This window comes from Rhinopithecus roxellana, chromosome 17, assembly GCF_007565055.1.
Source record: "Rhinopithecus roxellana isolate Shanxi Qingling chromosome 17, ASM756505v1, whole genome shotgun sequence".
Classification (NCBI taxonomy): Eukaryota; Metazoa; Chordata; class Mammalia; order Primates; family Cercopithecidae; genus Rhinopithecus; species Rhinopithecus roxellana.
Genome location: NC_044565.1, coordinates 101775039 through 101801582, shown reverse-complemented (window position 1 = coordinate 101801582; position 26544 = coordinate 101775039). Strand labels below are relative to the sequence as shown.

Sequence of the window (26544 nt, the reverse complement as noted above, 5' to 3'; positions counted from 1 at the left end):
GCAATCGAATGACCCAAATGGCATTTTCTTCTCTCCTTTCAGGACCGCCTCTTTTTCGTCATGGAATATGTAAATGGTGGAGACCTCATGTTTCAGATTCAGCGCTCCCGAAAATTTGATGAGCCTCGTTCACGGTTCTATGCTGCAGAGGTCACGTCGGCCCTCATGTTCCTCCACCAGCATGGAGTCATCTACAGGTAGCTTCTTCTCTCCTCTTCTCTTTGCTGAAAGTGAAGAAAATAAAGGATGCTTCAGATACTTGAACTGACTTCAGCTCCTGCCCACTCATCTCTTAGCAACCTGCTGTAGATTAGCTGTTTGTTCCAATTTGCTTACAGAAGGCTTTTTGGGGGGCTGTTTATTCCTGTGAATGTTAGTATTTGAATGGCCCTGGGAGATTTGACCCACTGTTTGTGCCAGTTTTGATTTAAAGCTCAAGCATGACATTTTAAAGGCTTGGTGCCAGGTGGCCTTGGTGTGACCTTCATTTCTCTCTCTCCTCCACCCTCTTCCTTGAACATCAGGGCATTCTCTTTATGTTTTTCTTCTGTGCCATGAACTTCCTCCCCTTCCCAGTCTCTTGCCACTTCCTGAGTTTGTTTGGCTTAGTTTTCTCCAGCAGATAGAATCAGGGAAGGAGGAGTTGCTTGAGGGACTGGGGGTTTATGATCTTGGGTGGGGAACAGGGAATGGGAACTAGACAATATCCAACTGGAAGTGACTTTTTGCAGATCATCCAATCCTTTATTACTGCCCGTTCCCCTTCCAAGAAACACACGCACGTCCACACACACATGCACGCGCACACTAATTTTCCATAAAGAGAACAAGGCTATGCAGGCTCTTCTGTGAGGTCAGGAATTCTGAGAGGAGTAAATATTTATAATTAGCAACAAGGACACTAAAGTTCCTTAAGGTTTTCTCAATGCTGTTAATTTCTTCACTTGGTCTTTGCCTCCTCTTATTTTATTTTTATTTATTTATTTATTTATTTATTTTTTTAATTGGGTAGAAGAGTAGCTGGCTTGGTTTCACCTAGAACTTGGTTACTCATCTGAGCATTACTGACCTGCTCCTGGGAGCAGTGCCCTGGCCAGATGTTCTTCAAGGCATTCTGGTCAACCCCACTCCAGGCTTCCCTTCCTTCTGCCATCTCTTAGCTTCCTTAGTCAGTGATTTCCTAGAACCCATATAATAAAGCCCACGCTTCCTAGCCTGCCATTCATGGCCCTTTGCCATGGGAGTCCATGCATTTTTTTTCTGTTGCTGCATATCCAATGACCGCAAACATAATGGTGTCAAACAGTACCCATCCATTATCTTGCAGTTTCCGTGGGTCAGGAGTCCAGGCATGACTTATCTACATGCCCTGTTCAGGGTCTCATGAGGCTGTGATTGAGGAATCAGTCGGGCTGCATTCTCTTCTGAAGTTTGGGCTCATCTTTCAAGCTCATGTGCTTGTGGGTAGACTTTTTTTCCTTGCAGCTTTAGAACTCATGTGACTTGCTCCTTCAAGGCCAGCAGCAGAGCAAGTGTTTTCTGCCGTAAGTCTCTAACTTCAGGGAAGGTCTGGGCCTTCTTGTCAATGGCCCTAATCAGGCTTACCCAAGATAATGTCCTTTTGATTAACTCAAAGTCAGATGATTTGAGCCTTAATTATATCTGCAATATCCCTTTGCCATATAACGTCGCATAACCCCAGTAGTGATATCACATCAGCTTTGCCATATTCTGTTGGTTAGAGGTAAGTCACAGGCCCCACCTTACTCAAGGGCAAAAGATTATGGGATTATACCAGAGCATGAGTTGGGGGTCACTTTAGGCTGTGTCTGCTACAGCTTCATACACCTTTCTCTCCTCACTTCCCACACCCCTTGTTTCGCACCCACAAAGGTTCTTAGCTTTCCTCAAACTCACCTGGCAGTTTCCAACTTTGCTGTGCTTCTGCCCTCATTTGTACCTCCTCTGTCCAGCCGCAAAACCCCATGCAGCACTGCCTGCCTGGCTCCATTAGCCAGAGTGAGTCTCTGCATCCTTCACTTTCCTTTGTGAAGAAATTGCAATTTGAGACTTTCATTGCTGCACCTTCCACTGTTCACCTTGTGGTAGGATTGGACATCTATATGGATCCTTCTCTAAGTTTCAAACTCAAAGGGCCATTTCTTCTTTTTATTAAACCTTCAATCTTCCTTTATTCTTATTCTACATGCTCTTCTTGATTTGTGCATAATAAATATCAACATAGGATCATTGACTTCAGTTAATGGTCTGAATGGCCTTAATCCCTATCCTCAAAGCAATTTACAAGCTACTTAGAGATGCAGGAATTGGATACAATGCACGTACTTCAAGGCTGTGCATTGTTAGGTGCCAAGGACAAGAAGAAAAACTGCCATTCCTTGAGATGTCTTCCCCATCTCTAATAGAGTGAGTACAATCACCAACATTTTATTGCAGGGATACAGAGACTCAATTTAAGGAATGTGTCCAAAGCCATACATGGTAAGTGACAGGCATAGGAGGTGTAACTGACACACTAACTAATGCTGCACACCATGACACTTGGTACCCCGCCTTTTCAAGTCCAAATGTAAACTCCTTTGCTAATCATTTTAGGTACTCCAAAACTTGACCTTCCCTTACATTTCAGCTTCCCTAAATGAATGTCTTCCTTTCACCAACCTGTGACCACTTTTGCTCTATTGGCTTCTATGAGCCATTCTCTTCTCCCCACCTCCCTTCCCATTGTCCTAACCATTCTTATCACCATGGCTGGCTCCTTCATCCTGTAAATGCTGGTTTTCCCCAGGGACTTCATGCCTCTTCATTCTTATTCTACACACTGGGCAGTTTCAACCTTCCCATGGCTTCAGACAACTTCTACATGCCAATGACTCTTCACATCTCTGTATCTAGCATTCCTCTATATCTAGCCCCCCATTATTTCCAGAGCCCCACACAAGATCTCTTCCGTTAAACCTCTCACCATCAACATTGGACCTTCCCAGCCCTCTCCCTTCTTCCCTGGCTAGTTTGCAGTAGTCGCTGTCTTCACTAGCTTACTGCCTCTTGGTTTTCTGCCCTCCAGTCTATCTATCCACCTCCCCTCCATTGCTGCCCACTATTCTAAAACACAGACTGGTTGTTCCATGTTCCCCTTCTTAGCAGCCTTCAGCCCTTATAAGATAAAGTCCAAACGCTTTTGGGAACCAGACCCCAGGCCCTGGTGCTGCTGTGCATAGCTTTGTAGTTTGGGCCAGCAGAAGTGAGGGGCACAGGTAGTGGGTGGGGGAAGGCGTCTAGCCCCTCTCCACTTGCATGGGGAGCTTCAGCCCTCAGCAAGGGATGCTTTTCTACCCAGAGGAAATGGAGTTTTGTGCTTCTCACAGAGACACTGTACTGTTAACAGGGCCCTGATGGCCCTGATGACCTTTTGGCCCTTATCCCCATTGCCACCCTTTAGGCACTCCAAATTACTTGCCATTATCCCCCAAATACCATTCCCTCTCACTTCTCTGAGCCTTTACCCCCATTGTCCCTAGGATTCCCTTGCTCCTAATCTGTGTCTGCATCAGTGGTTCCCAGTTCACATCCAAGATCTGACTGCCTCAGGGTCCCTGGTTTAAAGAAATACAGATCCTATATAATACTGGGGGAGGGGAAATAGTTAAGGGGATGGGTGAAAACAGAATGGTCATGAGTAGGTGATTTTTGGAGATGGATGATGGGCACTTGGAGTTCAGTATTCTGTCTACTTTCATGTATGTTTTGCCGTAATAATCATAAACACAGATTCCAGAGTAATACTCCTGGAGCTATTGATTCAATAGATCTGATATATGGAGTTTAGGAATTTGTATTTTTAAAAAAATGTTATCTAGGTGATTGGGAGACCATAGCTGAAGAGAATTCATCCTCGCGACCTCATCAAGCACTCCAGCTGTGAGCGGCCTCCCCTGACTCCCTCCCATAGTGGGATCATGCCTCCCCTGAGCAACATGACAGTCTCTTTATTGCGCATTCTGCTTGTTCCCTCTGCCACCCTTGGGTTTTTACTTATGATACCTCTTCTATCATTGAGAACTCCACCTGAGAGTGCTTACCTAGTTGATCTAAGACGGTATCCTACTGGCAGTAGATGATGAATCAATATTTGTTCTTGTAGTCTCTACTGCCCCAGAGTCTTCTAATCCAGTGGGTTGCTATCTCACAGGTGTATATTTCTCAAGTCTTTGTTTGAAGCATTTCTAGTATACAACATATTTCTTTTTCTGTGACCCTAAAAAACACTCCATTTCTTCTTATCTTTTATTTTATGGATTCGTGAGGACCCTGTGGTCTGTGTTTCCCATGCTGCCTTTGTATCAAGCTGCAAAAGGCTCTGAGAAGGGCTCTATGGGGAGGTCTGTATGAGGTCGATGGAGAAGTTGTGTGTATGTGTTTCTGCCTGTTTGCTTCTGGCTCTTCTGATCCAGGCAGAGACCATGTTTTGTGTGTGATACAGGGAATTTATGTGGGAGACAGGCAAGACCAAGTTTAGGAGGACAAGTGTCATTGCTTAAGTTGAGATAGAATTTTCCAGCTTTCCTGTTGGAATTGATACACAAGCTAATTAGCAGCTAATTGGTCCATGTCCAAGAAGTAAGAGAAGTCATTTCTCTGGCTCACACTTGAAAGAGAGCCCAAGCAGATAGATAGAATCTCCTTTTCCTCTGGTCTCTTTTCCCCCTACACAGCAGAGGGCGCTGTCTCTGTGTCCCCTGCTGGACACGGGGTGGGGGGAGGGGTGGGGGTGGGGTTCCTGTCCCTTGTACTGTAGTAGAAGAATGCATTAGATCACCTGTTTCCACTCTTCCTAATTATGGCATTTAACAACCCGCCCCCCATACACTTGTAGACACTGTGGGAGGTTTTTGAAGGGTGGGCCTTCGGTTGATCCAGGGAAATTCCTCCTCCTCAACATGCTGCTCAGTGCTTATGCATATGACTCTCCGAGCTGCTCAACCACAGCAGCTGACTTTCAGAGAATACGCCCTCTGTCCACATGTCATGAAGGAGAGATTTTGTGATGATGCCTCAGACAGTGAAGGAAGCAGGGGGGCCTGGGAATGGAGCTGAAGGCTTGGCAGCCAGGAAGGTATCTTTTTTTTCTTTTGTAATCCAGAAGCCAGGAGCGCTGTGCAGCAGAGGGTGGAGAAGGACGTAGATTCCACAGCCCTGACCAAGTGTCCCCATGTTTTCTGCCTGCATCTTCATCAATAAAGTGGGAATGATAGTTATACCTGTCTCACAAAGTCGTAGGGATTTCATGAGTGGATAGGTCTAAATAATTTAAAATACCACCTGCCACACGGTAAGTTCTCAGTAAATATTAGCCAGTCACATTATACCTCAAATTTACATTATTAAGATACAGTGAAAGAACATTAGAGATTTCTTATCCATCCCAGTCACCAAAAGGGATGCCTGAAATCACTTTAGAGAAATGAATTATTTCTTGTCCTTTTTTCTTCATTCTTTCCTTCTGATAAAATTGAACTCTTTCTTTTTTGAAATGATAAAGTAGTAGTCATAGGAAAAATAAAAATTTAAGCAGAGAAGAAAGGTGTAAAGTCCATTTTTCTTCATCAAACTCATAAATACCCAGGGGTAAACAGTTTAACAGTTTCTAGAGAACTTTCTGAGAAATCTTCTTGAGCAGCTTACAAAACCTCTTTGTGACTGGTCTCCACTTGTGAAGTTCAGATAGTACCTGCCTTGTCTCCTTCAAAAGGTAGCTGAGAGTGATTGCTGGAAGTCAGACTGTGATAGAGGATATGAAAGCCAGTGGGAAATGACAGAGCATGTTATTATGTCACATATCATGAATAATTAATTTCATTTTGTCATTTTGAGCACTAAAATTTGGTCTTTATCCACCAGCGGAGAAAGGTATAAGTTATAAACTCTCCCTCCCTAGATTCTCCAAGCCTTTTGATTTCTAATGAGCCCTTATCATCATTCCCTGGGAGTCAGTCTTCCCTCAGTGCCTGTCGTGTGCCCGGTGTCAGAATTGGGCAGAGGGGAGAGAGAGGAGGTGCCTCTGCCTTGGCAAAGCCTAGATTCTTCTGTACTCAGGAGGTGCTTAGAAAGAGCTTTCCTCGTTGACCATGATGTTTACAAAAAGTCAAATAAGAATTCAGAGCAAGGAACAAAAATTTAGTCAGAACCTCAGTGCACCTTATAAACCTGTCTTAACTATCTTGTTCTCTCCAGAGACGGGGAACAAAGCCCATAGGAGAGGCTTAGGAGGGGCTTTCCTAGAAGGAGCTGGGGTTGTACTGAGGTCTCTAGCTGTGCCCTCCAAACCAGGCCTCCGTATGGAAAATGCATACGAAGTTGTGATATAAATTTTAGTCCTGCCATCCTGCTAGTCAGAGGGGAAAGTGTGTGCCTTAATCTCTGGAATCATATCCTGCCATTGGCACATGGTTAGGAATTTCCTGACTTGGATGAAAGTCTTTAGTTAAAACTGAATTAATAACTGGAAGGTCTAACGTGTAGTCTCATCCTCTTTTAATACATTATCAAGTTATTTAAAACTCTAATACAAAGAAAGGGAGGAGAAAGTGGGGCATCTCTTTTTGCCTTTGAGTCTTCTAGGACCTGAGCTTTAGAAAGTCACTGAGGGTACTTGGGGATTGTTTTCCCCAGAGAGCCTTGTTCTTAGCTGTCAGCGTTACCCCACCCATTATAGAAAACGATATTTTGACATAAAACTCCTAAAGATCTAAGGACCGAGTTTCTAATGGAAGGAGATCAGCTACCACGGCAGTAATGATGAGTGAATGTTAAATCAGGGAGGGCCTTGGAAACTGCATAATCCATCTCCTTCGTTTTATAGATGCAGAACTTGGAAACCAAAATTGGTGGAATAACTCACCCGAGTTCACAGAATGAGATAGTATAAAGCTCAGATGTTACTTTAATCAAAGATACACATGTAGATGAATCAGTTCTACATGGTGTTTTGGTAAATAAGAAGGCATTTTTTTTTTTGCCTTCCCTCCTCTCAGTTTCCCCTTCCAAAGAAACAACCACATTCAACTCGTAGCTGGGTCTTTTGGTATGTACCTCTGTATGTAGAAACAACATTATCTTATTGTTACCTTTTTTTTTTTTTTTTTTTTGAGACAGGGTCTTGTTCTGTTGCCCAGGCTGTCATGCAGCATTACAGTGATAGCTCACTGCAACCTGGAACTCCTGGGTTCGAGGAATCCTCTCACCTCAGCCTCCCAAAGTGCTGGAATTACACAGCCATGAACCACAGCACCTAGCCTTATTGTGATTTTAAAAACAATTATTTTAGACATTCTCTAGTGACTTTTCACCGTGTAAGATGAGGATTTAGTTCTGTTTCTCACCCACTACCCACCTCCACAGCCCTATCACATATGCACACCCTTCCCAAACTCCCATCCTCTCAATATAGTTTTCTGTAATTTTAGTTAAATGAATATATAGTATACATTAGTATGACTATGAAATACTATTTGGAATTCAGTTATGTGGTATGCTATAGTTACTTTTCCTTCCCAATGCATTTTTTCTGTTTATTTTCCCTGGAGTTAATAAATATCTCTTTGTTTTCTATGTAATTATTATTGATTCAACCACAAACTCTCTACAAACTGTCCATATCTCCTTTTAGGATGTTTAGGTATAATCAGTATTCTATCAATTTCATATTCTTGGATACATTCTTCCCCAAGCTTTGTAAACTGTTCCAGTCTAAAAGGTTACCTTCTGCCCTGTGTGTGTGCCACAAAGTTGTCACCCCTGGGATCCCACTTCACTTTCATCCTAGGCTTCCTTTTCCCACCATCATGTTCAGTTCCTGGTTCCAGTATCTTCGGCCTTCCTCTTTTTGTATACTGCATCAGTTTGGTGAAGCACCTTTAGTAGATTTCTGAGAACAAATATATAGGAAGTGAAATTTTGAGACTTTCCTTTTATATCTAAAATAATCTTTATTTTGCTCTCAGACTTGATGAAGAGTTTGACTGGGCATAGAATTTTAGATTAAAAAGAATCTTCAGATGAGATCATGTCCTTTGCAGGGATGTGGGTAGAGCTAGAAGCCGTTATCCTCAGCAAGCTAACACAGGAACAGAAAAGCAAACACCACATGTTCTTACCTGCAAGTGGGAGCTGAACAATGAGAACACATGGACACACGATGGGGAACTACACACTCTGGGGTCTGTCAGGGATGGAGTTGGGAGGGTGGGGAGAGGGAGAGCATCAGAAAGAATAGCTAATGGATGCTGGGCTTAGCTAGGTGATGGGATGATCTGTGCAGCAGACCACCATGGCATGCATTTACCTGTATAACAAACGTGCACATCCTGCATAAGAACTCAGAACTTAAAATAAAAGTTGAAGTTAAAAAAAAAAAAAGCATTTTCACTCAATTTTAAGGTATCGTTCCATTGTCTTCCAACTCTCAGTGTTGCTGTGCAGAAGTCTGAAGTCAATTGGATTCTCAATCATTTGTATGGATCGATTTCTCTTTTCCAGAAGTGTGTTAAAGCTTTGTCTCCATTATTATAAAATTATTGAATGATGCGACATAGATCTGTTTTCATCTATTGCACTCACCCAGGATAGATCTCTTCAATTTAGAAAATTAAGCCCTTCAGTTCTAGAAAATGTATTACTTATTTCTTTAATGATTCTTTCTCTTCTGTTTTCTCTTTCTGGAACTATCATTCAGATATTGGACTAGTCAACTTGTGGTTCACCATAGACTAATCTGGGTGGCCCACTTACTTGGGGAGCCTCAGACTATCACTATTTTTAGGCCTTTCCTCTTGGAGTGCTTTGATTACTCCCAGAGTCTTGCCTAAAGGGAGATGGCTTAGTAGCCAGCACCACAGGAACCAAGTGAAGCCAGATTGGAGGACCCAGCTTCCAGAATAGACATGTTTATTTAATTATCCTATGTTCAGTACTATACCCTCATGCCCAACTACCCTCACTCCATGCTTAGTCTAGAGATCTTGTTTCACTGCTCCAGAGAACAAACCTCTAGGGACAGGGAAGGGGCCATGTCAAGAGGAAAAAAGAATCTGGGTTTATAATTAGTTTTCAAGCAAATCTCTCTTTTATCTCTCTCCACATCACCCTCATCTCCAGAGTAGCTGTTACTGCGTATTTCCTGAGCTTTGGGGATACGAAGGTGGAAATTCTGCAGCATAAATTTGATTGCTCTTGACCTTCCCCATTGCTGGTTCAGGATTCTGTTTTCTTGGATCTACTAATTCAGTTACCACTCATCTGTTTACTTTCAAGGTTCCAACATTGTGTTGCCTTGTTTCTTTTCTTATTCTTTCCATCTTTGTGTGTAATTTTAGGAAGGAAAGTAAAATAGTGGTGAATATTCAAAATCTATACTCTTTATCCAGAAATGAATAAGAATCATAATAACAGCAGCAACAACAGCAGCAACAATAATAGCAAAACACTTACTTAGCCTTTGTGTAGCCAGACACTATTCTAAACACTTTGCACATATTAACTTATTTGGTCATCACACCAACCTTATACAGTGGATACTCTTATTGTCCACTGAATTTATGACCTTTCCAAAAAGGAGATCTTGCCACATCCCACCACCATCACTGGCACTGTCAGGTCACCCTGTCCTCATTGCTGTCAGTCCCAGTTTTACATGGGAAGCAGCACTGTATGTTGGAGACAGCACAGAGTTTGGGGTCAAAAGAATGAGGCTGAATTCTGGGTCTGCCTCATCTTTGTTGTGTTTTCCTGGGTAGAATAATTAAACTGTTTGAAATGCAGTTTTCTCACTGTTCCATGGGAATTATAATGCAAACCTCTCTGGACTGTTTTGAAAATTACATGAGAAAACATTTGCAGAAGTGCTGAGTGCAATCTTTGACACCTAGTAGGCTCCATTATTATTGGTTGGCTAAGCGGAGAGCACAGTTTTGGAGTCAGAGGGTGAATGGGCTGAATCATGCCCCCGATCCCCAGATTCATATGTTGAAGCTCCAATCCCCAGTACCTCAGAATGTGATGGCATTTGGAGATAGGGCCTTTAAAGAGGTAATGAAGGGAAAATGAGGTCATTGGGTGACCTAATCCAATATGGATGATGCCCTTATAAGAAGAGGAGATTAGGACACAGACAAGCACAGGGAAAGACCTTGTGAAGAAACTGGGAGAATACAACCTTCTGCAAGCCAAGGAGAGAGACTCAGAAGAAACCAACCCTGCCAGCACCTTGGTCTTACGCTTCCAGCCTTCACAACTGCAGGAAAATAAATTCCTGTTAAGTCACTCAATCTGTAGTTTTTTGTTATAGCAGTTCTAGCAAACTAATACTGAGAACCTCAGTTCAAGTCCTAGTATTGTCACTTACTAACTGTGTAGTGCTGGGCAAATGAACTCATCTCTCTGAGCCACAGTTTCCTCATCTGTAAAATGGCACCACTAATGTATATTAAAATAAGAGTGCAAGGCCTGTGGACCTGGCATAAATTATAATAGTTAAATAAGTTACTGGGCATAAAAATGTCTCCAGGGTTGTTTGGGGGCTCAGCCAGTGCCTGAGGAGTTACAGGCACCCCCACGATGGTGGCAGTGCACTAACACTGCAGTCTGGGAGGAGCAGGTTGGTAGATACGCGAGTGTGTGTCTCTTTTGCAGGCTAAGGGCCCAGATCTCACAATCAGGTGTTATTTTATTCATGTGGTTACTTTGGAACCCAGGGACAGAATACGTAGATACTGATAAATGTGCATGACAGTAACCAATAGGCTGCAAGGGCTGACATATCTGCTTGCATTATAAACCTGCAAAGTCAGCCAGGCGCAGTGGCTCACGCCTGTAATCCCAGCACTTTGGGAGGCCGAAGCGGGCAGATCACGAGGTCAGGAGATCGAGACCATCCTGGCTAACATGGTAAAACCCCATCTCTACTAAATATACAAAAAAAAAAAAAAAAAATTAGCTGGGTGTGGTGGTGGGTGCCTGTAGTCTCAGCTACTCGGGAGGCTGAGGCAGGAGAATGGCGTGAACCCAGGAGGCAGAGCTTGCAGTGAGCCAAGATTGTGCTACTGCACTCCAACCTGGGCGACAGAGCAAGACTCCGTCTCAAAAAAAAAAAAAAAAAAAAGAAAGAAAGAAAGCTGCGAAGTCTGACTTTGGTGCCTTGACTTCCCTGTTGGGCTCCCTTTGCACCCAGCCACCTTCATGAGAACCCGGCCCCACGCTCTTGTCATATACGGCTTCAGCGTCACCAAAGAAGCTGACTTTGGAAATGTGCGCTTTAGTCATAAAAATCATTCTGTCCCTCTCCCATGTCATATAAATGAAGGGCTTGTCCCCTAATAAAGGAATGCCAAATGCCAGCATGAGTTTTTCAGGAGTCATCACTGTTTTTTTTTTTTGAGATGGAGTTTCGCTCTGTCGCCCAGGCTGGAGTGCAGTGGTGCAATTTCAGCCCACTGCAAGCTCTGCCTCCTGGGTTCACGCCATTCTCCTGTCTCAGCCTCCTGAGTAGCTGGGACTACAGGCACCTGCCGCCATGCCCAGCTAATTTTTTTTTTTTTTTTTTTTTTTTTGTATTTTTAGTAGAGACAGGGTTTCACCGTGTTAGCCAGGATGGTCTCGATCTCCTGACCTCGTGATCTGCCCACCTCATCCTCCCAAAGTGCTGCGATTACAGGCATGAGCCACCGGGCCCGGCCAGTCTCTCTTTTTCATGGGTCCAAATCTACTTGAGGTTGAGACTGTCTTTATCCCAAACTGATTCCATGCAGTGTTACCTGCCAATGACAGTTGTGGGGGCGAAAGCATTGTGACCTAACAAAGGGGAAGGGAGGAGGAGATAGGAGAGACCGAGCTGACTGGGATGAAAGCCAAGTTTACATTCCTTGGAGGAAGCCACATTATTGCTGACCAGCTTAGAAGTAGAATTCTGACTGCCATTGACATCAGAGGTTCAGAGCAAACAGGAAGTTTGGAACCAAAGGGAAATTCCTGATTGAATTTGTTTGAGTGTTTCAGCTAGTAATGTGTGTTCAGAGCAAAAATTATGAGGGACCCCATCATCTCTTATTTTTGTGTCTTTCATGGTAGCTTGTATGGAACTGAGAACCCATTATTGTAGTTAAGGGCACAACTCTGGAACCCCTGGTCTCTAACCCTGCCTCTGCGCTCATTAGATCTGTGATGTCGGGCAAAGAACTTAACTTCCCTAAACCTCAGTTTCTTCCTCTGTTAAATGGGGTTATTACTCCCGCCTACTCACACAGAAATATTGTGGGAATCAAATGAGAGTTAACACAAGTAAAGCAGTAACAACTGGTTCTAGTACAGAGTAATTGCTCACTAAACGTTTGTTACTGTTATTATTATCATTGTTATTCTATTTTGCAAGTGGCTGAGTGCAGAGTTCGTGAGATTCACTTTGTCCATCTCAAAAATGGGGATGAGTGTATCCTGCTAGTTAGTCAACTGATGAAAACACTTTGTCTGGATAGAGTCTTCCAAACAAGGGCTAATTTGAGGTGTTGGGACCTGTCCTATATAGGGAAATTTGGCATCAATATATTTTATTTTATGACTATGCTGTATTCTATAGAAAGTAGATGTCTTGGAACAATTATTGCTTCAATATATTCAACAGCCAGTACTGAATGCTCCAAGGCTTAGTCATACGATTTTTGTTTCTTCAATGCCTTTGGCTAATGATTGAGCTACGAAAAATGGGAATTGTTTCAGCAAACAAGTGGCAGCTTTGCCATGGTAAGCAGAGTCCTGTGTGAATGTTTGAAGCTGGTCTCTGTGCTCGGTCCCTCCCAGTTGGCCGTGTTTGTTTCAAGATGACTCAGGCTGGAAGTGGGATGAGGAGGAGAGTGGTAGGGGTACCACAGTGAGCTGAGGCCGTGGAGACTACACTTAATTGGTTTTGCTTCCCTCTGGTCATGCAGCAGCAAGCTAAGGATTCATACTGGTGATTGTTGCCTCCTTCTCTCTCCTTGTTTTTGGGTCTCTTCTTCTAACATTCTTGGCCAATTAATTCTAATAAGCAAGGAGTTGGGTTGCTCTCCTGCTCAGAAGCCTGCCATGACTCCGTTATCACAAGATCACATCCACACTCTTCTGCCACTTACTCAAAGCCACTCATAAGCTGACCCTGCCCCTAGCTTCCTCTCTGGAGTTTGTATATGTTTGTATACTGGTCTCTTTCTACCCCACAAGATGACCCCTTTCCATCTCCTCGATGGCTTCTCCAGCCAATCTCCCCTTTGAGTCACCATTTGAGCCTAACAGGAGTTGCTCATTGACGGGCCTTTGACACACCCAGACAAATGTGCATTTATTACCAAGATCCTAAGCATCAACAGTCACAACACAACATGTTTCTACCACTCTGTGCTTTTGCTTAGGAATACCTTACCTTTTCCTGGAATAACTTTTTTTTTTTTTGCGCTAACTTTTCATCCTTTGACATTCAGCTTCAGATCATTTTTTCTGGCTGTTAGTTATTTCTTCCAGCAAAGTTAGTTATTTCTTCCTCCTGTTAACATTGCATCTGCTACATTATATTTTAGCACTTTTTATACTGCATTGCAACTATTTCTTGGTTGGCTGACCCCACAGAGTTCCCACGGGTTATGATAAATATATGGTTATATCTAATGGCCCATGATTTCTTGACTAACTGATTTACATTTATCAAGAAAACAACTCCAGGGAGATGAGGGAATTTTCTAAGCATATTTGGCTACAGGATACATTTTCTAATGGACTTCTCTCTGGACCACTCTTCCCCTGGGCCTCCTTTCTGTGTGCATGGCCCCATTTCACCTGTCTTTTTAGTCTTCACAAGGTCTGGTTGGTGAATTGCTGCAGTGGAAAGAATACAGAGTTAGGAATTAGGGACCAGAACTCCAATAAAGCTCAGTCTTAGTTGGGTGGCCTTGGGCAAATGACTTCTCCTTGCTGGGTCTCAGTTTTCCTACCCCCAAAATATGGTGGCCAGACTGGATGATCCAGCTCTGTGATTCTAAGATTGTTTGGTCTGGGAATGCCTTGAATAGCATCTAAAAATGACTTTCTGAAAATACTGTCTCAAAATTACCTCAGTGAGGCTCCAGAGGTAACTGATCCCAAGTAACAAGAGTGCCCTGAGGAACATTCAGAGATCCGGGCCCACAACTCCTGTCATTCCTCGGAAGGTGAGACTTCATTGGCCAGTGGTCCTGTGCTCTGCTGTCTGTATGTCAAATCACTGTCTGTGGGTTTTCCTCCCTCTCTAATTTACCCAAAATCCTCCCTCCTAACCAAAACAGATAGCTTTTTGGGGATCTGATGTTGCCAAGTTTAACTATTTGCTCCTGTGGCAAGCAGAGCTCCTTCAAGGGGCTGTAACCAACCATGTAAGCAAGAACTGCTGGCTGAGGAACAGGGATGCTTGCTTAGAAGTCCTAGTCCTGTCAGGATTGAGAATGCCACACCCCCGAGACAACACCCTCTCGGAAGCGGGGCATCTCTCACGAAATCCCCTCCCTTGATGGAAATCTGCTCATGCAAAAGCATTAATCAGAAGGGGGTTTCTTTCTAGATTTGTACTTTTGTCTGGGGAAGCAACTAAGAAAAATGTCTGTTGTTTGGAGAGCAGTATAATTTAAGCAGACATTCATTTATTCAGTCAACAAACAACGAGTAAGTCATTGTTGCTGTGCCAGGTATAGGACTCCAAGATGCCATGGCAAGGAAGTGGAGCACATTCTGTCTCTACCCTCTTTTTGAACATTCCTTCTTTCCTTTTCTTTTCTTTTCTTTTTTGTCTTCTCTTCTCTTCTCTTTTCTCTTCTTTTCTTGATGGCATCTTGCTGTCACCCAGGCTGGAGTGTAGTGGCATGATCTCAGCTCCCTACAACCTCCGCCTCCCAGGTTCAAGCAATTCTCCCACCTCAGCCTCCCTGAATAGCTGGGATTACAGGCACCCTCCACCATGCCTGGCTCATTTTTGGATTTTTAGTAGAAACAGGGTTTCACCGTGTTGGCCAGCTAGTCTCAAACTCCTGACCTCGAGTGATCTGTCCGCCTTGGCCTCCCGAAGGGTTGGGATTGCAGGTGTGAGCCACCATGCCTGGCCTATTTCTTTTTTTTTAAACTGATAACCAGAGAAACAGTCTCTGCCCCTTTGGCACTTGAATTTAGGTGGGGATGGCAGACCATAAAAGAAGCAATAACAATAAGAGTTATGATAGAAAAAACAAGATGATATTGCCAGGGAAACATATCACAGGGATACTGCAGCTGGTTTGGAGAAAGTCAAGGAAGACTTTCTGGAGGAAGTGACCTCTCCCAGACAGATCCAATGGGCTAAGTAGGAGTTGGCCAGAGTAAGAGGACATGGAAGAGTGGCCCAAGGAGTGGGAATAGCATGTGCAAAGGCTCTCGTGGAGGGAGAGGGAACACCAAATGGGTCTGTGGCTCTACAGAATTTGTATATGCCTGGAACCCAAAGCACAAATAGAGGCCAGGGACCCTAGCCTGAGAGGCTATCGAATGACTGTCAAAGCCCTATAAGCGCATGGTGACATGACCTCAGGTTATATCTGGAACAACTTGTGGGAACTGAAAGACAATCCTAGTGTTTAACAGAATGTCAGAGGTGGGAGAAAACTTGGGAGGTTAGTCCTCCAATTCTCTCTCATATAGATGACTAAACTGAAACTCAGAGATGGTGTGGCTTGTCCGAGGACACTCGATCTCATAGCAACACAGACAGAACCATGAGTTGGGACTCTGGTGTTTTGATGGTGTGTGCTGATAAGCTGGCTTTCAAAAAAGAAAAAACAAAAACCCAAAACCCTGATTTGTAGTATTAACTGATTTCTATGGTATAAATATTCCCCCTGGGGCCGATTTCAAGCTATCCATGTTGAACAACGAGCTCACAAAATTCTGAAATTTTAAGAATCTGCTCTTGTGAGGTGGTGTGAGTTAGCTACGGCTCCCAGCAGGAAAGCTGAGTGTGTGTCTCTTGCCCGTTCTGTGTTCAGTCACATTGCGTTGGTAGCTTGAAATCAGCCATGATGGTGGTACTTATACCATGGAAATCGGCAAGGTTTTTCCCCATTGGAAAGCCATTGTTAAGTGCTTACCAGGACTCCACTGGAGTAGGAGTAGGCAGTCTTCAGGACTAGTAGTCAGAGACTCTCTCATGAAGATAACGGAAAGCATTCCAGTGCGTTAACAGGCCTACACTGGGTTACTTTACATCTCTGGTCTTGATTTCCTCACCTGTAGAATGAGGATAATATCATAGTTCAATAAATTTCAGATGTCTCTAAGATACACCATTATTTTTATTTAAATAAACTTTTTGTTTTAGAACAGCTTTAGATTTACAGAATAGTTGCAAAGATAGTACAGAGAGTTGCCACACACCCTACACCAGCTTCCCCTATTAATGAACTAATACTGATACATTATTATTAACTAAGCCCATATTTTATTCCGATTTCCTAAGTTTTTACCTAATGTCTTCTTGTTGTTCCAGGATCTCATCCAGAATATCATATTACATTTAGTCATCATGTCTCCTTTGGCTCTTCTTGGCTGTGACATTTTCTCAGCTTTCCTTGTTTTATGACCTTCACAGTCTTAGGAGTACTGGTCAGGTATTTTGAAGAATATCTCCCAATTGGGATTTATCCGATGTTTTCCTCATGATTAGACTCTGATTATGGATTACACAGGAAGACCTCAGAGGTGAAGTCTCATTTTCATTACATAATATCAAAGGTCCGTACTATCAACATGACTTATCATTGATATTGACCTTGATAGTCAATATCAAATGTTTGCCAGGTTTCTTCACTGTAAATTTTCTCTCCTTTTTCATACTGTATTCATTGGAAAGAAATCATTATATAAAGCCCACACTTGAGGAGTGACAAATTATATTTCACCTCTGTGAGAGTAGAGTAGCAACGTAATTTATTTAGAATTCTTCCGCCTGGGTGCATTGTCTCCTCCACCATTATATATGTATTTGCTCATTTATTTATATCAATATGAACTCATAGATGTTTATTTTATATTTTGGGTTATAATTCAATACTACTTTATTTTATTGCTCAAATTATTACAGATCTGCTTATTGGGAGCTCCTTTAGGTGGCTCCTGTGTGTCTTTGACATACCCCCATCATTGTGGAGTGGTTTGGTTTTGAGCACTTTCTTACTTTCTGGTATTACAAAATGTGTATTTCTTGCCCCAGTCCTAGAATAAGCCATTTTTTCCAAGGATCCCTGGCTTCTTTTATTGGAGAATGGAAATAGAAACCAATATCTAGGTGTAAGGTGTGCTAGTTGCTACTGGGATGTCATTTCTTGTAAGCCCTCTCAAAGGACAGAGCAAGGACTTTTATGTGTTCTAACTCATGAATACACACATACATATAACTCATGTATAATACACATATTAAGTATTTCTATAGTTGACCCTTGAAAAACATGGGAGTGAGTGAGCAAATTGAAAAAACAGTTGAAAATCTGTGTATAACTTTTGACTGCCCCCAAGCTTAACTACTGATGCCCTACTGTTGCCCAGAAGCCTTACGGATAACATAAACAGTTAATTGGCACATATTTTGTATGTTACATGCATTATATGCTGTATTCTTAAAATGTAAGCTAGATAAAAGAAAATATTTATAGAAAATCATAAGGAAGAGAAAATATATTTACAATTCATTAAGTGGAAGTGGATCATCATAAAGGTCTTCATTCTTATCTCCACATTTGAGTAGGCTGAGGAGGAGGAAGAAGATGAGGGGTTGGCAGAGATGGAAAAGGTGGAGGAGGTGGAAGGGGAGGCAGGAGAGATGGGCATACTTGGTGTAACTTCACAGGAATATATCATAATTTCTGTCAGACTCTTTTGCCTTTTCATTTCTCTAAGAATGTTTCTATACTATACCAATTCTTCTTCCACCATTTGCTTTAGTTTCAGTGCCCATAAGATAAAAAGGTCCATGTTCCGAAAGAAGTCAAAAGCAACCTTGAATAATCAGAATCCTCTGCCAGATTGCCTAACGTCAGTTTTTATTCTGGCACTGCTGCTCTACTTCTTCCTCATTATCTGGCATTGCTTTGGAAGCCTTCATCTCCAGCAAGTCACCTTCTGATAATTCTTCTGATGTGGTATATATTAGCTCTTGAATTACCCCAAGATCCCTATCTTGAAACCCTTCACCTTGTACCTTTTTTTTTTTTTTTTTTTTTTTTTGCCATATCCACAATCTCTTTCATGATTTTCTTGATTGGTCTGTCATAAATCCTGTGAAGTCACGCACAACATCTCGACAGTTTTCTCCTGCAGGAATTTATTGTTTCAGGCTTAATGGCTTTCATGACTTTTTCTAGAACAAGGATGGCATCTTCAGTGATGTAACCCTTCCAGACTTTCATGATGCTCTCTCTGTTGGGGTTCTTTTCTGTAGCATTGACAATCCTTTCCATAGAGTACTATATATAATGTGCCTTAAAGGTCTTTAGGATCCCCTTATTAAGAGGCTGAATTAGAGTAGAGACATTGTGTTTGGGGGCAAGTAGACCACTTCGACATCTTTGATGTTCAACTTATGGGGTTCTGGATGGCCAGGGATATTGTTCAATATCAAAAGAACTTTAAAAGGTAGTCCTTTACTAGCAAGGTACTTCCTGGCTTCAGGGACAATGAAACCAATTGTCCAATGAAACCAATCCAGAAAAAGTGTTCTTGTTGTCCAGGTCCTTTTGTACAACCAAAAGACTGGGAGCTGGGGTTTATCTTTTCCCTTCAAGACTCTAGGGTTAGCAGCTTTATAGATAAGAGCAGGGTTGATTATAAACCTGACTGCATTTGCACAAAACAGTGGAGTTAGAATATCCCTTCCTGCCTTAAATTCTGGTGCTTGGTTCTCTTCCTTACTAATAAATCTTCCTTTTTTTTTTTTTCTTTTCCAGAATAGGGCACTTTTGTCTGCATCAAAAACCTATTTGGGCAGGTGTCCTTTCTTCTCAATGATTTTCTTAATGGTGTCTGAGAATTTGTCTGCTGCTTCTTGGTAGATAGAAGCTGCTTCTCCTGTTATCTTGACATTTTTTAAGAAAAAATTTCTTTCTGAAATTATCAAACCATCCTTTGCTGCCATTAAATTTTTCAGCTTTAGATCCTTTACCTTCCTTTTGCTTTATCATGTAAGTTCCCTTCTTGAATCATATTAGAGTAAAAAGGTATTTCACAAAAAGTGCAAGGTTTTCATGCCTGCTGGTATAGCTGCAACAACTTTACAAATTATCTTTATCTTTCCTTTTTTTTTTTTTTTTTTTTTTTCACAATAGTGCTTACATTTGATTCATTTATCTTGAGATGTCAGGCAACCACAGATGTATACCTCAATTTATGGCACATATCAAGAAATTCAACTTTTTCTTCTAATACCATGACTTTTGAGAACACTTCCAGCATCACTAGTGAATGGCACTGAGTATTGTACTAAACACAATGAAAAATACTCAAGAACCACCAGAGATCACTTTTTACTGTGACACAATTTGGTGGAGAGAGGAAATGCTCATATGGAGGTGATAGCATCACATGGCCTTTTAAGCAGATAGTCACAACACTTGAACTTACCACAACAGCAACAGGAGGTGGCCACAAAATTATTATAGTAATACAGTATGTAGTATAGTTAATTTATGCAGTTATGACTTAATATTGCATCTTTATTTTTCATGACTGCAAATGGCACCAGGTATGGTTGGTGTTTGTGTAAGTTTTGATAAATTTTAGCTTTTTATGATAGATTTATGTATACTTTATAGTAGTAAATGATAAAATAGACTACTGTCTACATATATTGTATTATTCGTGACATGTCTAACTTGTGCTTAACTTTTTCAATATTTCTAGGGTATGTGGTTTGTCTGCAAGTTTTTTCAAGTTGTCTAAATCTCCAAACATTTTTCCAATATATTTATTGAAAAAAAATCCATGTATTAGTGGACCTAGGTAGTTGAAACTCATGCTGTTCAAGGGCAATTGTATATGTAACCATCTTTGTCTATATGAAGCTATATGAGCTCACACTGATGTCTAATTCTAATCTGTTAACATATGGATCATTCTAGCCTCTTGCTTATCTGTGAACTCCCACTCTGATGTTAAGAAACCTAGCTCCCACCACCTGCCACCCATTTACTTAAGTGTTCATTCCCGGTGTATATGCATAGAATTGTTAACCCACCCTACTGTGGGAAAAACTTTATCAACTAGAGTACTGTAGTAGTTTGCTTGGGCTGCCATAACAAAATACCACAAACTGGGTGAGTTAAACAATAGAAATGTATTTTCTTATAGTTCTGGAGGCTGGATGTTCAAGATCAAGGTACCAACAAATTCCGAGGGCCATAACAGAAGGATCTGTCCCAAGTTTCTCTCTTTGGCTTGCGGATGACTGCTTTCTTGCTACCTGTTTGCATGGTCACTCCTCTGTGCACATCCACACCTGGTGTCTTTCTGTGTGTCTGAATGTCCACTTCTTATCAGGACACCAGTCAGATTGGAGTAGAGCCCATCCTACTGGCCTTATTTGAATTAAATGACCTCTTTAAAGGCCCTGTCTCCAAATACAGTCATTTTCTGAGGTATAGAGGGTTAGGGCTTCAACATACAAATTTTTGAAGAACACAATTCAGTCGCATACCAAGTGTAGTGCTTAGGCTTAAGTCAGCACCTTTCTTACCCACCCTTCAGTGAAGTTGTTTCATACATTTGTGATACAGATAAGTTATTTTGTCACATGTTGCACTCCATCTGGGATTTCTCAGTTTCCTAAATAATTTTTCAAATTTGTGTGTATTAAGTTTCACTCTTTGTGCTGTAAAGTTTTATGGGTTTTAACAAATGCATAGCATCATATAACACCATTACATTGTCATACAGAATGGTTATATTGACTTAAAAACCCCCTGTACTTTACCTGTTCAACTCTCCTCTCCTCCCCTAAGCCCCTGGTCACCACTTATCTTTTTTACCAACACCATAATTTTGCCTTTTTAGAATGCCATTTAATTGGAATCAAACACTATGTAACCTTTTCGGACTGGCTTCTTTCACCTGGCAGTATGCATTTAAGATTCATCTATGTCTTTTAGCTGCTTGACAGCTCATTTCTTCTTATTTTTAAATAATATTCCACTTTATGGCTGTACCACAGTTTGTTTATCCGTTCACTATTGAAGGACATCTTACTTCCAGTTTTGGTGATTATGAGTAAAGCTACTATAAACACTCACATGCAGATTCTGGTGTAAACGTTTTCCAATCAGTTGGATAAATACCTTGGAGAGCAATTGCTGGATCATATGGGAGACTATGCTTAGCTTTCTCAGAAACTGCTAAACTGTCTTGCAAAGTGGCTGAATCATTTTGCATTTCTATCAACAGCAAATGAGAGTTCCTGTTGTTGCACATCCTCTCTAGTTATTAGTATTGTTAGTTCTTGGATTGTAGTCATTCTAATAGGTGGGTAGTGGTATCTAATTGTTGTTGTAATTTGCAATTTACTAATGATAAATGATGTTACACATCTTGTCCTATCTTATTTGGCATCTGTATATCTGCATATCTGTAAAGATATCTTTACAGATCTTTTGCCCATTTTTTAATTGAGTTGTTTTCTTATTGTCGAGGGGTTTGTTTTTGTTTTTGTTTTCTTCTAAGACAGGGTCTCACTCTCACGAGACTGCAGTACAGTGGTGTGATCCTCGCTCACTTAACCTTGAACTCCTGGGCTCAAGCTTCCTCCTGCCTCAGTCACCCAGGTAGCTGGGGCTACAGGTGTATGCCATTGCGCCTGGCTAATTTTTTAGGTTTTTTTGAGACGGAGTGTCACTCTGTGGCCCAGGCTGATCTCTAACTTTTGGCCTCAAGCAACCGAAAGCTCTGGGATTATAGGTGTGAGCCTCCATGCCTGGCCTTATTGTTGAGTTTTAAGAGTTCTCTGTATATTCTGAATACAAATCCTTTATCAATTAAATGTTTTTCAGATATTTTCTCCCGGTCTGTGGCTTGACTTTTTATTATCTTAATAGTGTCTTTTAATGATATCATATCTTTTGCAGCAACACAGATAGAATTGGAGGCCATTGTCTTAAGTGAAACAACTCAGACACAGAACAACAAATATTGCATGTCTTCACTTGTAAGTGGGAGATAAATAAAATATGTGTGCACATGTGAGCAGAGTGTGGCATGATGGACAATGGTGACTCAGAGGGGTCAAAGGGAATGGGTGATAGGAGGATGCTTGATGGGTACAATGTGCATTGCTCCAGTGATGGATGCACTGAAGACCCTGACATCACCACAGTGCAGTATATCAATGTAGCAAAATTGCATTTCTACCCCATGCATATATACAAATAAAAAAGTATCTTTTGAGGAGCGTAAGTTCTGAATTTTAATAAAGTCCAACTTATCAATTGTTTTATTTCATATATTGTGTTTTTGGGTGTGTTGTATCTAAAACCTCATCACCAAACCCAAGGTCACCTAGATTTTTCTCCTGTGTTTTATTCTAGAAGTTTTGTAGCTTAGTGTTTGATATTTAGATATATGATCTATTTTGAGTTAATTTTTCTGGAAGGTGTAAAGTCTATGTCTAGGTTCTTTTTTTCCAATGTTGATGTCCGGTTGTTCAAGCACCATTTGTTGTCAAGACTATTCTTTTTTCATTGTATTGCCTTTGCTCCATTGTCAAAATTCAGTTGGCCGTATTTGAGTCTATTTTGAGGCTCTCTATTCTGTTTCATTGATCTTTGTGTCTGTTATTTCCCCAATACCAAGCTGTCTTGATTACTATAGCTTTATAGTAAGTCTCAAAATTGGGTAATGTGAGTCCCCCAACTTTCTTCTTCAGTAATGTTTTGGCTCTCCTATGTCTTTTGCTTTTCCATACATGTTTTAGAATAAGTTGCTGATATCTGCAAATTAGCTTCCTGGGATGTGGATGGGTATTGTATTGAATCTATAGATTAAGTTGGGGAGAATTAACATCTTAACACTATTGCAGCTTCTAATCCATGAACATGAAATAACTCTTCATTTATTTAGATTTTCCTTGATTTCTTGTGTCAGTGGTCTGTAGTTTTCTACATACAGATCCTGTACATATTTTGTAAGATTTATACCTAAGCATGTAATTTTTTTGTGTGCTACTGAAAATGGTTTTTTTTTTTATTTCAAGTCTCAATTGTTCATTGCAAATATATAGGACATCAGATGACTTTTGCGTGTTAACCTTGTATCCTGTAACCATTCTATTATGCTTATGAATTACAGGAGTTTTTGTCAATGATTTTGGATGTTCTACATACACAATTATGTCATATGTGAATAAAGACAATTTTGTTAATTCCTTCCTAATCTGTACACCTTTTATTTCCTTTTCTTGTTTTATCACATTAACTAGAACTCCAGTACAATGTTGAATAGGAGTGCGGGGAGAGGACCTTCTTGTCTTGTTATAGACCTTAGTGGGAAAGCATCCAGCTACTCACCATTAAGTATGATATTAACAGTAATTTTTTTGTAGATGCTCCCTACTAAGTTCAGAAAATTCCCCTCTATTCCTAATCTGCTGAGAATTTTTATAATGAATGGGTATTGAATTTTGTCAGATGCTTCATCTGCATTACTTGATAAGATCAAATGATTTTTCTTCTCTAGGCTATTGATATGGTGGATTACATTGATTTTCAAGTGTTGAACCAGCCTTGCATACCTTGAATAAATCCCACTTGGTTGGGTATATAATTCTTTTTATACATTGTTAGGTTTGCTAATTTTTTGAGAAATCTTTGCATCTATGATCATGAGAGATATTATATTGGTCAGTAGTTATATTTTCTTGTAATATCTTTGTCTGGTTTTAGTGTTTGGGTAATGCTGACCTCATAGAATGAGTTAGGAAGTATTCCTTTTGCTTCTATATTCTGGAACAGATTGTGGAGAATTGGTGTCATTTCTTCCTTAAGTGTTCGGTGGAATTCACCAGTGAAACTCTCTGGGTCTTATACTTTCTTTTTCGGGAGAGATTATTAATTACTGATTTGATTTCTTTAATAAGTAGAGGCCTATTCAGATTATCTCTTTCTCCTTGTGTGAATCTTGGTAGTTTGTATCTTTTTTTTTTTTTTTTTTATAATTGTGGTCTTTTTTTTTTTTTTTTTTTTTTTTAAAAAGGCCCCATTTCTTTGAAAAATGTTTAGAAATATATTTTAAAGGATTTAAAAGAAATACAAAGAATATGTTTCTATCATTTGATAATACTAATGGTGAACTTAGGAAGAAAACATAAACTTGCCATACTTTTATTAATAAAGAAAACTCAGACTTCTAAATTTAAACATTTTTAAATCATTTTCACTAAGAAATGTAAACATATATGGAAGGTATTATAAGAGCAGTATGGGAAGAAAAGGGAGGAAAATAAAGGCATATAAATAAAGCTAATACATGTAAAAACAATCTAACTATAAATAAAGCTAATACATGTAAAAACAATCTAACTTGGAGTCTAAATGAAGCTTGGAAGTAAACCAACTCATGTGTAAAATCTCAAGATAGCAAATTTGTTGGTGTATTTTTTTTTTTTTTTATTATACTCTAAGTTCTAGGGTACATGTGCATAACGTGCAAGTTTGTTACATATGTATACTTATGCCATGCTGGTGTGCTGCACCCATCAACTCGTCAGCACCCATCAATTCATCATTTATATCATGTATAACTCCCCTGGGGAGGGGGGAGGGGGGAGGAGGGAGGGATTGCATTGGGGGGTAGTTTGTATCTTTCACAGAATTGGCCCATTTCATTTAGTTATCAAATTTGTGGGCATAAAGTTCTTAACAGTATTCATTTATTACTGTTTTCACATTCCTGTGATCAAAAGTGATGACACTGCTTACATTTCTTATATTGGTGATTAGTGTCTTCTCTCTTTTTCTGGGTTAGCCTGGCTATAGTCTTGTCAATATTATTGGTCTTTTTAAAAAAGCAGGTTTTGGTTTTATTAATTTTTCTCTATTGTTTTCCTGTTTTACGTTTCATTAATTTATGCTCTAATTTCTATTATTTGTTTGTTTCTGCCTTAGGTTGAAATTCCTCTTCTTTTCTAGTTTCTTGGGACAGAAGCTTAGTTTATTGATTTTTAAGTTTTTCTTGTTTTTTAATGTACACATTAAATGCTATAAAATTCTGTTGAAACACTGCTTTCACTGTATTCCACTAATTTTGATAGGTTGTATTTTCATTTTCACTTAGTTTAAAATATCTTTTTTTTTTTTTTTTTTTTTTTTTTTTTTTTTGAGACGGAGTCTTGCTCTGCCGCCCAGGCTGGAGTGCAGTGGCCGGCTCTCAGCTCACTGCAAGCTCCGCCTCCCGGGTTCACGCCATTCTCCTGTCTCAGCCTCCCGAGTAGCTGGGACTATAGGCGCCCGCCTCGTCGCCCGGCTAGTTTTTTGTATTTTTTAGTAGAGACGGGGTTTCACCGTATTAGCCAGGATGGTCTCGATCTCCTGACCTCGTGATCCGCCCGTCTCGGCCTCCCAAAGTGCTGGGATTACAGGCTTGAGCCACCGCGCCCGGCCTAAAATATCTTAAAATATTTCTTAAGAGTTCTTCTTTGACCCCTGTGCTCTTTAAAAGTATATTGTTTTATCTCCAAATAATTAGATATTTTCCAGCTATTTTTCTCTCAATTGATTTCTGGTTTAATTCCATTATGATCTGAAAGTTTTTTTGTCAATTTTAATTCTTTTCAATTTAAGGCAGTTTTTCTGGTCTAGATGTGATCTATCTTGATGACCGTTCCATGCAAGCTTAAGAAGAATGTGAATTCGTATGTTATTGGATAGCTATTTTATAAATGCCAATTAGATTAAGTTGATTGCTAATGCTGTTCAGGTCAACTATATCCTTATTGATTTTCTGCCTGCTTGATCCATCACTGAAAGAGGGGATTTGTCTGTTTCTCCTTTCAGTTTAATCAGTTTTTTGGTAACAGCTTCATTGAGATATAATTCACATACTATGTAATTCATGAATTTAGAGTGTACAAATCGATGGTTTTTAGTATATTCAAACAGTTATGCAGTCATCACCACAATCAACTCTAGAAAATTTTCGTCACACCAAAGAGGAACTCTGTTCCTTTTAACAATCATCCCCCAGTCCTTCCATCCCCTTACCCTGAGCCTTAGGCATCCACTTATCTACTTTTCTTTTAGATTTGCCTGTTCTAGACGTTTTGCATAAATGGGATCACACAATACATCGTTATTTGTTACTGGCTTCTTTTATTTAACATTATGCTTTCAAGATCCACTTTCTAGTGTGTATTAGAACTTCTTTTATCACTGAATAATATTTCATTGTTTGGATATTACCACATTTTGTTTATTC

At 40.5% G+C, this 26544-nt stretch overlaps 1 protein-coding gene across 1 annotated transcript in view; it reads left to right on the top strand.

The window, feature by feature from the left end:
- The window catches only part of PRKCE (protein kinase C epsilon), a 542724-nt gene that overhangs the window by 441854 nt on the left and 74326 nt on the right, over window positions 1–26544 (top strand). The window contains exon 11 of the mRNA XM_010364308.2: window positions 43–197. Coding sequence (XP_010362610.1) covers window positions 43–197 — 155 coding nt within the window. The remainder of the gene's footprint in view (window positions 1–42; window positions 198–26544) is intronic.